The sequence below is a fragment of the Chiloscyllium punctatum genome, chromosome 2 (genome assembly GCF_047496795.1).
Source record: "Chiloscyllium punctatum isolate Juve2018m chromosome 2, sChiPun1.3, whole genome shotgun sequence".
NCBI lineage: Eukaryota > Metazoa > Chordata > Chondrichthyes > Orectolobiformes > Hemiscylliidae > Chiloscyllium > Chiloscyllium punctatum.
In genome coordinates, this window is record NC_092740.1 from 51,056,212 (window position 1) to 51,070,974 (window position 14,763).

At 37.9% G+C, this 14,763-nt stretch overlaps 1 protein-coding gene across 3 annotated transcripts in view; it reads left to right on the top strand.

Moving 5' to 3' along the window:
* Nucleotides 1-14,337, top strand: part of xrcc4 (X-ray repair complementing defective repair in Chinese hamster cells 4) — a 372,354-nt gene extending 358,017 nt beyond the window's left edge. For all 3 annotated transcript variants that reach the window (XM_072582657.1, XM_072582667.1, XM_072582675.1), the window contains one exon: nucleotides 11,712-14,337. In XM_072582657.1, coding sequence (XP_072438758.1) covers nucleotides 11,712-11,826 — 115 coding nt within the window. In that variant the 3' untranslated portion in view covers nucleotides 11,827-14,337. The remainder of the gene's footprint in view (nucleotides 1-11,711) is intronic.
* Nucleotides 14,338-14,763: the final 426 nt, after the last annotated feature.

Sequence of the window (14,763 nt, forward strand, 5' to 3'; positions counted from 1 at the left end):
AGAAGCCACCCCTAATATCTGTCCTAAATCTGTTACCCCTCAATTTAAAGCTATGTCCCCTCATGTCAGCCTTTACCATCTGAGGAAAAAGGCTCTCACAGTCTACCCTATCTAACCCTCTGATAATCTTATACGTCTCGATTAAGTCACCTCTCAACCTTCTTCTCTCCAAGAAAAGCAGCCTCAGTTCCCTCAGCCATTCCTCATAAGACTTTCCTTCCATACCAGGCAACATCCTAGTAAATCTGCTCTGAACCCTTTCCAAAGCTTCCACATCCTTCCTGTTGCGGTGACCAGAACTTCACATAATATTCCAGGTGCAGCCTTACCAGTATCGTGTACAGCTGAAGCATGACCTTGTGGCTCTGAAACTCAATCCCCCTATCAATAAACGCCAACACATCATGCGCCTTCTCAACAACCCTATCAACTTGGGTGGCAACTTTCAGGGATTTATGCACCAGGACACCGAGATCTCTCTGTTCATCTATGCTACCAAGAACTTTACCATTAGCCCAGTACTCTGCATTCCTGTTATTTCTTTCAAAGTGAACTGCGTCACACTTTTCCACATTAAACTCGATTTGCCATTTCTCAGCCCAGCTCTACATCTTATCCATTTCCCTCTGTAACCCACAACATCCTTTGGCATTATCCACAGCTCTGACTACAATAGTATCATCGCAAATTTACTCATTCATCCTTCTACACCCACATCCAGATCATTTATAAAAATGACAAACAGCAGTGGCTCCAAAACAAATCCTTGCGACACATTACTGGTAACTGAGCTCCAGGATGAACATTTCCCATCAACCACCACCCTCTGTCCTCTTTCAGCTAGCCAATTTCTGATCCAAACCACGAAATCACCTTCAATCCCGAAACTCCATACTTTGTGCAATAGCCTACCGTGTGGAATTTTATCAAATGACTTATGAAGTTCATATACACCACATCAACTGCTTTATTTTCATCCACCTGTTTTGTCACCTTCTCGAAGAACTCAATAAGATTAGTGAGGCATGACCAACTCTTCTCAAAACCATGTTGACAATCCTAATCAAAGTATTCCTTTCCAGATGATTATAAATGCTATCTCTTATAAACGTTTCCAACACCTTACCCACAAACTAAGTAAGGCTCACTGGCCGATATTTACCAGGGTTTTCCCAACTCCCCATCTTAAACAAGGGAACAGCATTTGCTATCCTCCAATCTTTTGGCACCACTCCAGTCAACAATGATGACATAAAGGTCAATGACCTAGAATTGAGAACGTTACTACTGAACCAAGATTGGTATTGGTAGGTGCAGGAACTGCAGACAAAGTATTATAATTATCCTCAATAGGCCATATAAGAGCACAAGGCAGTTAAGATTTGTTTTAGAAAATATCATATTCTGATTAAGCATTTTCTTTGCTGGGATTTTAATCTTCATTTCAGTGCCTTTTAGCTCAATTGATAGCTGCACCACACAATATAAACTTAGTTATATAAAAAAATAAATTACAAGATTCAGTATCTATCCAAACCCGGCAAACCAGCAAGGGTAGGAAGTGTTTGCTTGATTATTCTCAACTTGAAAGTACAAGATTAAGTCAAATCCTTCACTCTTGATCACAATCAGTTTCGTCTTAGCACAAAGTTTGAATGCATGGACATTAGTGATGAAAGGATCAGGGTCACCCATTGAGGGTCACCTGTCGAAAGACCTGATGACAGTTACTGTCTGGGGCTTGCATTTGAAGAATTACCACTTGAGTTAGTATCAGAGGGTGGCCAGCAACATATGAACCAAACCCCAGCATGAGTCGCTGCTTTAAGAAAATGGGGAAAAGTAAACAGTGTGTTGAAGATACAAAAATAAATCTTCAGTATGTTTAAATATAAAGTGTTTTTTTTTGCAGAAGCCTATTTTAGTAATATTTTTAGATTGATAAGTGTCCATTTTTATTGTCAGTGATGTACTAATGCTCGGAAATGTAAAGGAATCTGCAGTTGCTATCCTGCTTGTAAAGACAGAATTACTTATATATGGTGCCATAACCTCAGACAGCTTCCTGTATTAAACTCTGTTTTGGAACAGTGGTAATTATTTTTCAGTGTACATGCACGAAACTTATTTCAACATGAGAAAGGATAAAACCTGCTGTTTAAAGACATTGTCATAAAGAATAACATGACATCAGTGGCTAGAAAGGAGAACTATCATTTTGCAACTTCAAAGAGACTCCTGACAGTATGAGCAATATTATGGAGAAAGCCTCTAGCACTCTCCAGGAAGATTGCTTGTTCTACTTTAAAGGACTGGTCTTTTTCCAGGCCGTGTTGGTTATGTTACTGACTAAGCCGTTACTTTGTGGATGTCAGGGATTACTTTCAGCAGGAAAAAATTGTGAGGTGTACAAACAGAATAGTAAGTAGGATTATATTATTGGATAGATCTAATTGTTCCATTTCTGCAAATGATCTAGATTATGTAATGATTCAGCAACCCTCTGTACATTCAATTTGTGACCTCCAGTCAATTGTCATGACTTGTATTCTCATCCTATTCAAAAGTAAGATTATTACTCCACTCTCAGATACAGTCTGATAGTTTTTGAACAGTTCTGGCAGTATTCTAAGTGAAGAAATTATGTAAGCTATGAATTTTGATCATCATCCCTCTAAAAATCATTCTAGGTTGTTTATAATGACAGTTCTCAGAAAATAAGAGTGTGGCACACTATAGAGAAACATAATTGAATTTTGATTCAAAACAATTATGGTGACAAGATTAAAAATTGTCCAAATAGAGGTGGAGATAATAGGAAATGAATTAAGAAGTAACGGCAAATGTAAATGAATCCATCTGCAAAACCAGTTTGATGTTATTGTTCTTGTATTCCAGCTAGAAAGTCCACCTTAATTGTCATGCAAAATTTATGACTGGAAGACGGTTGATAATTAACTTCGTCATTCTCATCTATGGTATATGTGCTTAACATAGCAGGCAGATAGGAATTATGAGCAGAAGACTATACTGATTGTCACGTCTCCTATGTCATTTCGTTCAATTATGACTGATCTGGCTTCAACTTTCCCACCAGATCCCTTATCCCTCAATCGCCTGAGAGAGAAAAAAAGTCTGTCTATCTCAGCCTTAAATATTTCACAATTGAGCATCTAAAACCATCTCAGGTAGAGTATTCCAACTATTTGAGTGAAGACATTTCTCACATCTGAGTGAGACAATTGACCTGTTATCTTCAGATTGTGTCCCCATGAATAATTCCCAAAGTAATTTGAAATCAAAATTATGCAAATGTTAATTGATTTAGCAACAGTGGAACTTGAAGCTTAAACTACAGCCATGTCATTGGCACTAGGGAAATCAATCAGTGCCACACCTCTCCGATCTCTCTGCATTTTCCACCCATCCTGTTAAGAACCTGTATTGATGTTCAGAATAGCAGAAGCAGCTCTACTGTCTTAGAATGTAGCTAATCAATTCATTTATATTCAGCCATAATTTCTTGATTTCGCACTTATTTTCTCCAACTCCTCAACTTTGAACCTGGTTGAATCTCGACCCTTCATCAGCAATCCCAAGTTAAAAGAATGCTTGAATTTTGAGAGCAACAGTGGAAGCTCTGGATTACTATGTTGGCATGTATTTTTCTCTAAGAAAACAGAAAATTGTAATGATGTGAAGTTTTGTCTACTTGAAGCTAAATTGCAGCAGAGTTTTGACCTCAGGTAAAGATGTTTCTGAATAAATGAAAACTGCAAGAAGTAGTTCCTCCCCTCAAATCTCAATGATGTAGGGGGGAGGGTCAAATGAGACAATTTAGTTTGCCAGCACACTGAAAATAACAGTGTACTAGGTCATGAATTATCACCAGGTAGTATTTCCATCTTCACCCTAAGGGAAAGTGTGAAAGGCAAATGCAATTTTTGTCATCCTGTTGTATGACTGAATGCTTGTTTACAGTATGAATGAAACAGTGTCCCCTCATCTGTTGTTCCCACCAATTCCTAAATGAACCCAGATTTTTGGACTCGGCTGGAAGCCAAGTTAGGAAGGGAGAGTGCACGTCAGGTCAGACAAGCAGGCCTGCTTCACACAGTGCATTACTTCAAAAACATCCCCGAAAACTTTATGAAAACACAAAAAGTCACCAGAATTGATGTTTGCTATCCAATATATATTAGCTTGTATATATACTTGTCATTTTTTATTTCTTAAAAGGCATTGTGGTGGTGGTGGTGTTCAATCAGTATTTGACTGGCAATAGCTAATAATAGTTTATTTCATAAAGGGATTTGAGAAATAAACATAGCGTCAAATGCAAATCTGTTGACTGTTAGGATTCTAAGCTGCAAATCTGGAGAACAATTGAAAATTGTTCTTTCCAAAATTTTAAACAAAGAACCTCAAAAGAGCTTTTGTGCCTGTAAAGTTTTCGGTTGTAATGTTTCTGTTTCCACGTAGTTTGGGCTGGATTGGAACAGATGGAATAGAAAAAAAATGCCCAGACTAATAGCTAGGACTGATGGATAATTAACTTCTCAATGATTCATCTGTGTAACACCCTGGGTTATTTTACAGAAGGAGCATCTGGTTCACATGTGTACAATAGTTTGCTTACTATGATTGACACGGGCAGTTTGCTCATAAAGAGCTGTTGTTGCAGATGTATGGCTCTGCCCCTTCCTTTGTGTTCTTACACAGGCCAATGTTTTTCAGCTAGTTCCAGTTCACATGAAAGATTTAAATTGCCATCAAATCTAGATTAAAGAATATTTGCAACAAAAGTTCACTCTGTTCATTTATGGAATATCTAAAAATGGTGAATTGTCTACATTGTGTAGCCTATACATTGCAAACCAAAAGCAAATTTTTAACATGTTAAAGCCAAGCCACGCCATAAGATGGAAAAGGCTGCAAGTTTTTTTTTAAAAATCAGTTTACGAAAGAGAAAACATAAATCTTCGATTTTATATGTAATTACTTTATGAGTGCCTACTGCGAGCCCAGTTTTTGGAACATTTTGCACATTAAGTTGCATAATAATTGGCGAGAACCAGAGGCAACTTGCAGTAAAGACACAATTGTTTTATCAAATGGATCCTGTTGAGAACCAGAGAATGATACTGAACAGGAGGAGGTCATTTGGCCTATCATGTCTGCACCAGCTCTCATAAAGACCTATCCAATTAATTCCTTTCCCCTACTCCTGCCATGTAACTTTGACATTTATTTTCCCTTCAAGTATTTATCCAGTTTTCTTTTCAAAGTTACTATTGAATCTGCTTTCGCTACCAATACTACCAGGTAATGAAAACTTACTGCATAAAAAGATGAGGCTGGAGAATACCCTGATAGAGGTCTTGAACGATAGGAAGGTTTGATAGAGTATATACATCGACAAAGTATTTCCACTTGCAAAAGAGGCCAGAACCAGAGAGTATAAATATAAGATAGTCAGTACTAAAGCCATTAAGGAATTCAGGGCAAACTTACTTTTTCCCCCAGAGTGTGGTTAGCATGTACTGCAGGCTGTTACAAGGTGTAATTAAAGTAACTAATATAAATGCAGTTCATGCAGAACTTAGCAAAACAGGAGGGAGAAAGGAAGAGATGTATGTGTTAACCAGGTTAAACAAAGAGGCATGGAATGAGGCTCACGTAGAACATAAAAACTGGTGTGTATCTGTGAGGCTAATTTCTGTACTAAATACCAGGAGTAAAATTTTCCCTCCATATTTGGAACCTCACAATCATAGTCAATTGTGGGTAACAGTTACAAGGCTGTGACTTTTCCCAAGTTGACCAAAGAACAAGCTTGCCTCCCAGTTAAGGAGAAAGTGAGGACTGCAGATGCTGGAGATCAGAGCTGAAAATGTGTTGCTGGAAAAGCGCAGCAGGTCAGGCAGCATCCAAGGAACAGGAGAATCGACGTTTCGGGCATGAGCCCTTCTTCAGGAATGAGCATGAGCCCTTCTTCAGCCCTTTTCCAGTTAAGGATGGTAACTGGGTTCTCAAAACTGGAGGGCCAATAAGAATCACTTCAGCACTGAAGAATCAGTCGGCGTCCTTTTTAGGTAAGTGAGGGAAAAGGCAACCCTAGAATGGAAATGCTCATTTTCCAACTATCATTTACTTAGAAAAAAGGCTTCAGCATCCCACCAGCGAAGGAACACATTCATGGGGCAACACATGGCAACATCTGCCTGGGGTTCTGCCTGCTTAAAGGCCGCCTCTAGGTAGCGATGTAGTTTCTTGATGCCTCCAACTTCTTCATTCTTGCTATGTAACTGAAGGTCCTCATCCCTGGGATTATACTAACAAACATCTTTTCTTCTCTCTCCAAGGCATTGACATTCATTCCTAAATTGTTGTCTCCAGAATTGACCGACCTTCCACAACCACTATCGTTTTCACAGGGTGAAAGGGGGGTCGGAGTGGGCAGGGGAGGTGGGGAGTGGCACTTTATAATGAGATAGGAAGGCAAAGGGTGGAGATGGAGAACATGCCACTTCCTGATTCCCCCAATTAATTTCTGGACAAGAAAAATTATCATCCTGCCTGGAAAACATGTCAATTTAATGACTTCAATCCCACATCATTAATTGATTATTCACCAAAGCTGGTTATCACTGAGTGACAGGTAGGGTGAGATCATGCCATGTGGCAAATAGTGAATATACCATTCTGATATCCACTTGATAGCCTGTTCCTGCTTTTCCCCCATATCCTTTGATCCCTTTAGTCCTAAGTGCTATATCAAACTCCTTCTTGAAATCATACAATGTTTTGGGCTCCACTTTTTTCTGTGTTAGTGAGTTCCACAGGCTCACCATTGTCAACGTGAAGAAATTTCCCCTCATCTCAGCCCTAAATGGCTTACCTCATGTCCTTACTTAACCATTGGTTGTAGATTATCCTGCCATCAGGAACATCTTTTCTGCAGCCAGCCTGTACAGTCCAGTTGGAATTCTATAGATTGCCATGAGAACCCCTTTATTGTTCTGAATTCGAGTGAATGTAATCTGAACCAATTCAACCTGAATTGGCATCAAAAGAGAGCAGAGATAGCTCAGAACAGGTTGTTCACTCCACTATTGTAGAGTTGAAAGAAGTTTAGTATGGCTACAGCTAAAAGCATCTTGTGGAGGATTCCTGCTCTATACTGTCAGCCTTCAGGTTTCTTGGCCTTATTTGTTAAGCATTCAGAAGTGTTTTGACAGTTCCTCTGCTTATTTGGCACCCATCATCCTTTAATTGGACAGCAAATGCAATTGCATCACAGGTAGACAGTGTGGTTAAGAAGGTGTTTAGCACGCTTGCCGCCATTGCTCAGACAGTTGAGTATAAGAATTGGGACATTATGTTGAGGTTGTACTGGATGTTGGTGAGGCCACCTTTGGAGTAATTTGTGAATTTCTCGTCACCCTGCTCGAGGAAGGATAATATTAAATTGGAGGGGGTTCAGAAAACATTTACCACCGTACTGTCAGGCCAGGAGGGTTTGAGTTTTAATGAGAGGCTGAATAAACTGGGACTTCTTTTCCCTGGAGCATAGGAGGTTGAGGGGTGACCTTATTGAGGTTTATAAAATCATGAGGGGCATTGATAAGGTGAATAGCAAAAGTCTTTTCCATAGGGTGGGGGACTTCAAAACTAGGGGACATGTTTTAAGGTGAGAGGACAACGATTTAAAAGGGACCTGAGAGGCATTTTTTTCACACAGAGAGTGGTTCACGTATGGAGTGAACAGCCAGAGGAAGTGACAGCTGCAGACACAGTTACAACATTTAAAAGATAGTTGGATAGAAACATGAATTGTAAAGGTATAGAGGGATATCAGCCAAATGCATGCAAGTGAGACTAGTTTAGTTTGGGAAACTTGGTCAGCACAGACAAGTTGGACCAAAGGGTCTATTTCCGTGCTGTATGACATTATGACTGTACAACTCTGGTAGTCTCCCAAAAGATCATGCTGGAGGGCATACTTCCAACATGAGTGGGGGATCAGCATTAGAAGGGAAAATTTTAAAGTGAAAACCTTTTTGGTCTTTAAGGAAAATGATCCCTGTATATTGCTTTGATATATTTTAACAATATAGTTTGTCGTTTAGAAAGATATGCTTGAATTTAAGAAATTATGTGTAAAATTGCATCTACAGTTTAATAAATAATGCTTGAGGTAAAATCTTACTTAACCATTATTGCTATTATACTTTAATTAAAGCAGCTTTTAACTGTGTAATGATTGATGCTGTCACTTCACATCTGAAAGCATGCAAATCCTTACCAAACAGAATTGTAAGATTAAGTCCTGTGTTAGCTGCCATTATCTGAAGAATTTAGGAAATAATTAGTAAGTCTCCAGCCATCCAGTTTTGAAGGATGAGAGAAAATAGTAGCACTGTGTTTTTACTTTTGTGTGAAATTTTAGAAATGTGAATAAATAATGCTGATGGTCTTAAGTTCATTCTCTATCTAGAGAAGAGCTGAAATATAGAAATAAAAGGCTAAACTTCTACTCTTAAAGGAATTGTTCTTAACCTGTCATGACAAAGAACATATTTTCATTTTTAAAAATCTGTATACTTTGTTTTTACAATCTGCTCTTGGTTATATTGTCACACTTCAGTTTACCCAACATACTGACTCCAGCTGGTAAAACAAGACTGTCTAGGTAGAGCACTCTGATTGGCTGGAATTAATACCATGATGGTTTTGTTATTTGCAATCTTTGCTCTTATTATGGATCAAACTTTCAGGACATAGTTGCTCCATTTAGTAGCCCAGTAAGAGCTATATCTGGCCTTTGGTGTTTAGATTCAGAATTGGTCTTTCTAAATGGAAGAATGATCATTTACAAAACAACTCTAAGTTTTGTATTTTGACATAAATTCTCAAACATGAACAATGGAGATTGAATTGAATTCAATTTATTGTCACGTGTACTGAGGCACAGTGAAAACCTTTGTCTTGCGAGCAATACAGGCAGATCACAATGCTAAGTAGCATAGATAAGTAAATAATAGGTAAACAGCAGCAAAACAAAAACACAGGTACAGGCAAATGTTAAGAGTTTGTGAGTCCATTCATTATTCTAACAACTGTTAGAAACTAGAAACTGTTTCGAAACCGGCTGGTGAGTGTTTTCAGGCTTCTGTACCTTCTCCCCAGTGGAATTGTTGTAGAAAAACATTGCCAGGGTGGGATGGGTCTTTGAGAATGCTGGCAGCCCTTCCTTGACAGTGGGCCTGGTAGGTGGATTCTATAGATGGGAGGTTGACCTTTATGATTGTCCAGGCCAAATTCACTACTCTCTGTAACCGTCTCTGATCTTGAATAATACAGTTGCCATTCCAGGTAGTGATACATCCAGACAGAAATGCTCTCGGTCGTGCACCTATAAAAGTTGGCAAGGGTATTCGCCGTCATGCCAAATTTCCTCAGCTGCTTGAGGAAGAAGAGACATTGTTGGGCCTTTGTAACCAGTGCGTCCACATGAAGAGTCCAAGAAAACTTGTTGTAGATGACCACTCCCAGGAGCTTGACACTCTCCAATCATTCCACCTTTGTGCTGTTAATGTATAGCGGGGAGCATGAGTAATATCCCGTCGAAAGTCAATAATAGTTCCTTGGTTTTGCCGGCATTGAGAGTTTGGTTGTTCTCAGTACACCATTTTTCCAGGCCTTCCACCTCCCGTTTGTAATCTGTTTCATCGCCATCTGAGATTCGACTGACTATGGTGGTGTCATCAGGGAACTTTTAAATGGAGATATAATATTGCATATAAGTACATTTTGCTTTTAAGAAAATTAAGTATCTTCTCGGTGAAGGCAACCTACTGTTTAGAATGAATTACCTTTAGCATCAAATTTCACTTTGTCATTTAATATTTTCCTAATATTTCTAATATTGGAACATATTTCTGGAAGTCACAGCAGTAGAAGATGTTTTGTCCTGTTGTCTCTGAATTTGACAGGTCCAAATAACATTCTGTAAGACAATAGACAATAGACAATAGACGCAGGAGTAGGCCATTCTGCCCTTCGAGCCTGCACCGCCATTCAATATGATCATGGCTGATCATTCCTAATCAGTATCCTGTTCCAGCCTTATCTCCATACCCCTTGACTTCACTATCTTTAAGAGCTCTATCCAATTCTTTCTTAAATGAATCCAGAGACTGGGCCTCCACTGCCCTCTGGGGCAGAGCATTCCACACAGCCACCACTCTCTGGGTGAAGTAGTTTCTCCTCATCTCTGTCCTAAATGGTCTACCCCGTATTTTTAAGTTGTGTCCTCTGGTTCGGCATTCCCCCATCAACGTAAGCATTGAAGGTCACCAACAAGTAAGCTTTAGATCGATTGTCCAACGTGGCCTTAGTATTTTTTCCATTCTAAAATGTAACTTTGAAGTTCTGCAAAATACACAGCACTGAGTACATTCTATAGCCTTGAGCTATAGGGAACATCTGGATTGTGACCACAAGACTACAAGCTTATAAGTGAAGCTGCAATTTCTATTTGACAAAGTGGCTCAACTAGCTTGGCTCCTCTGGTGTAGTTCTTCATTGGTAATTAGTAGTCTAAAATGTTATTAGTTGAAAGACAATTTTCTGCAGGATATAAACGTTTTAGTGACCCATTCCAAGCACCACATTTCTGAATCTTACATGTTGCTCTCTGAATCTTGCCACCACAGGTAGCACCACATCAAGGAATTAGAAACCTTTCTTCACAAGTACCATAGCAACAAAAATGTTTTAAACATCCATCCAATCACTTATTATTGGTTTCTTTTATTAATTAAAACTATTTATTAATTTGTTTAAATTAGTCATTAAAGACAAATAATTTATCATTCATGCCTTTTGGCTGTACTAATTTAACTTCATCAAGGAAATCGGTGTAATATGAATAAAGCATTTTGCCTTTCAATACTGTCATGTTTCCATAGTAGACTACATGCACTCATTTTAAGTAATTGTAGTTTGCTAAATAGAAATTAAACACATTGCTGAATCCCTGAAGTGCTGCACTATAATTAGAATCAAGGCCACAATTAAAAGGATGTATTTGCATTGGACTTGACACATAATTGATTATAGAATTCCCAAAGCTGTCATCTATGGTGAGCTGCTGTCTGGCTTTCTCAGTGGAGGTAGTTAAATGAAATGAAAGAGACTCAGTAAAGACCACTTTGAATTTTTGAAATGTTACTCTTGACACCTGGATAACCCACAGTTGCTAATTAAACAGCGTGACTGCCAGAATGGTCTGAAAGAACTTGAGTTTACTGTCAGTTACTTGGCTGGCAAAGCAAGCCATCTATCTACCCCATCTGGCTTCCTGTGTGATATTCGAAATCATATTTTGGTGTCCAGCATCAGTTTATTCTCTGATCAGTGCACCCACCCTAATTGAGACTCATCCATTGATTTAACAGGAAGCTTCCTCCAACACATCACAAAGGTAAGGAATAAAGGAACCTTCTGCTTCTAAGCAATTGCTAGAAACTGATAATTTACTCTCTTTACAGATTTTTAATATCTAATATTCTGTAATCTTTGATATCAATTCTAGTAACAAGTACTAGTCATATTATCCTCACAATTTAAGAGATCCAGTTATTTTGCAACCAATGACAATGGTTCTGTTTTTCTAACTTATTTGCTTTGTTATTTTTCTGCAGATCATGCCCAATTAGCTCTACATTATCAGCAATCCATCATCAAGATGAAGAGGAAGAATCACAAAAAACTTTACCGAATACTGTTGAAGCGGATGATCTCTTTGAAAATATTTAAATTATACACAGAGGATAGCAAATAAACCAAGTGATTAGTATATGTGTAATGCCATCATCTTATGAAATACAATTAATTAGTTATAGGGAAATCTTCATCTGTAATTTCAACTATTACTATTTGGGTTCTTTGAAAGTTTAGTTTCTTATTAAATATATAAAATGAACTTATTCTTCTGCAAATATGATCTCTTTCAAATCACATAACACAAACCTTCCTCTTTTATTGTGATCCATATGCGAATGAGGACAAAGTTATGAAAATCCATGCATCTCGGACTTTTCTATTATGCCACAAATGATTTTTTTAAAAATGCATCTCCCAGAGTATTCCCTTCATAATGTCTAATGGGATTAGTTGTAAAGTTTCTAAAGGCAAGTGAAAGTAAGTTTAATATGAATAAGTGGCTGAATTTCACTGTGCTTGGAAAGAAGCAAATTTGACAAGAACGGCAAGGTAAGTTTAACTGCAGAATAACATAGATTTGAAGGATGTTGCTACAGGTTGGCCATCCCTCTCAAAGTACCATGCTAAGAAATAGGATGAATCTTCAAATATTGAAATCAAGGCTTGACTTCATAAGGATGATGACTAAGGTTAATGTTAATGTTTCATTACTACTGCCTTCAATACTGTTTTCAGCAAGTTTAATTTATGTTTACTCCTCTGAGTAGAGGTGTCTGGCAGAGTTCCAGAGGACATAATATAAAACCAACACTTAATGTCTTAGTGTTGACAATTAGAGGATTTCTAATGTCCAACAGGTAACTGTAATTCCTAACACCACTGTCAGTAGCTGGCAGGAATCAATTAGTTCTATAAGCATAGAAATTAGTGTTGCTAATGTCAGCAAAAATACACTTGCATATAAAATGTGTTTTTCCTCTACCATGTTAGCAGGGAAATTAACCATTTAAAATAAGTAACAAGGTCTCATTAAAGTCGTGGAAGTTAATAACAAAGGTAATTTCTAGGCTGTGGATCTCACTGTTTGGTCAAGAGTTTTTCTTAACTGAATCCCCTCTCCAGAAACATATCATGGCATATCCTAATATGCCCATAAAGACTGTAACTTCAACAACAGTGTGCTCAAAACATCATCTAGGAGGTGTAGCAGATTATATTTACTAATACAAGTTATTGGTTAATGCACTCATACTAATCCCCAGTTTATCTCTGCCTTTGCCAACACAGCATCAGTTGACATATCGGGTGGGCTTATGAAAGCAGTTCAACTGTAATGCCAATCTAACTGACGTGTAATGTAGCTACATCCACTTGGAGGCAAACGTTTGAACAAAAAGACATGGTTAGGCTCACACCTTGCATTACATGACAGGAGGACACAACAAAGAGACTCAAGTAATAGACTAAATTGATAACATTATTTCAGAAAAAAAGCCCTTTGTCTTCCCTGATTTTGAGATATAACTAATCCCAGTTACCATCTTTCTTTGCTGTAAGCTAAAAGAGGCATGATTTGTTATTAGCTTTAAAGAGTCCTGAATGCTGTTAGTCACTAATGTGTAATGCTCTGCTCTTAAAAAAAAGGGTAGTTATTTAGTCATTATCTTCATCATTTAACCCTGACTGAACTTTCATCTCCAAAACCACTTCTCATCCAGGTTTACAAATTAAGAAATTTGAAGGATTACAGCAGTTTGAGGACAGTTTGAAGCCTGCTCAGGAAACAATTGGCTAACATCTCTCTCCTTCTTTTGCATCTCTGTTTTATATAGTTGCATGTGGTACTCATTGAATTTGTAAACTGATCAGTACTATTCCTTCTGAAAAATAATTTACACTCCATTAAGAAGATAATTAATTTGGGTAGTGGACTTTGAGAAAACAAACTTGCTGGATTCGTACTTTTACTTCAGTTCTGTCAGTATTGGAACAGATGGTTGTGAGTAAAAAGCTGTTACTTAGCTGAGAATTCATTACCTCACACACCTGTGAGCTGTACTCTTACACTTTATGATACGGTTGAACTCCTTAATTTACAATCTAGCACTCAAGATTGTTTCATTGTTAATTGTTCATTAATTTCAGCAAGATGTTCTTTTGTTCCATTTTTTATGCATTACTGTTCCTGTGCTTGTATTTAATGTTGTTCCTCTACTGTAGAGCATGCACTACCATCAGTTTGTTTTGTAGTTTGTCATTGGTAAAATGCTTGATGTTTATTTTTATTTCCTTTTTAAAGACATGGGTTCTGTATTTAATCTACAAACAGAGGATTAAAGACATGCAGAGCAGATAACACTCACTCAGAGCACTTAAGGTGCTTCTTTGATACTGCTGCATGCCTGATCTGATGATGGGAAATGATGAAAGCTTCATTTGTTTATTCATCTATCCAGCTGGAAACCACTCTAGAAGGGTGAGCAAAGCTACATAGAGGAAGTAACTTTGAGGAGAGAAATTCATGTAAATGGTTTTCTTTGGTGAATGATGGTATTACAATTCATTTTGTGTCAATACTGAACAAATAAAAAAGTGTTGAATAAATACTACTGGTTTTGTCAAAATTGCTTCCAAGCATGGTTGTTCAATGATTTGTTCAATAATTTTATTGCCTCACTAATTCCTTTCAAACAAATTCCTGTCTCCCACATTTATCCCTATAATATTAGCTTCTTCCTGGAGTATGTCACCTGGGGACCCTCTGAAACTTGAGTCAAAAGCATTTCACAGATTTAGTGCTGAGTATGGGATGACTGTTAAATTGCAAGAGCATCACTTCCGGTGATGTAATATGCAACACATACTATGATTTGCAATACATGCACAGGACACCCCAGTCCCTTTGCATCTGAACTCAGTAATCTCTCACCATTTAGATGCTTCTTTTAACCATAAAATACTTACCTCATCTTTCTGCCAAAATGAACAATTTCACATTTTCCCACATTACACTCCATTTGTTACATCTTT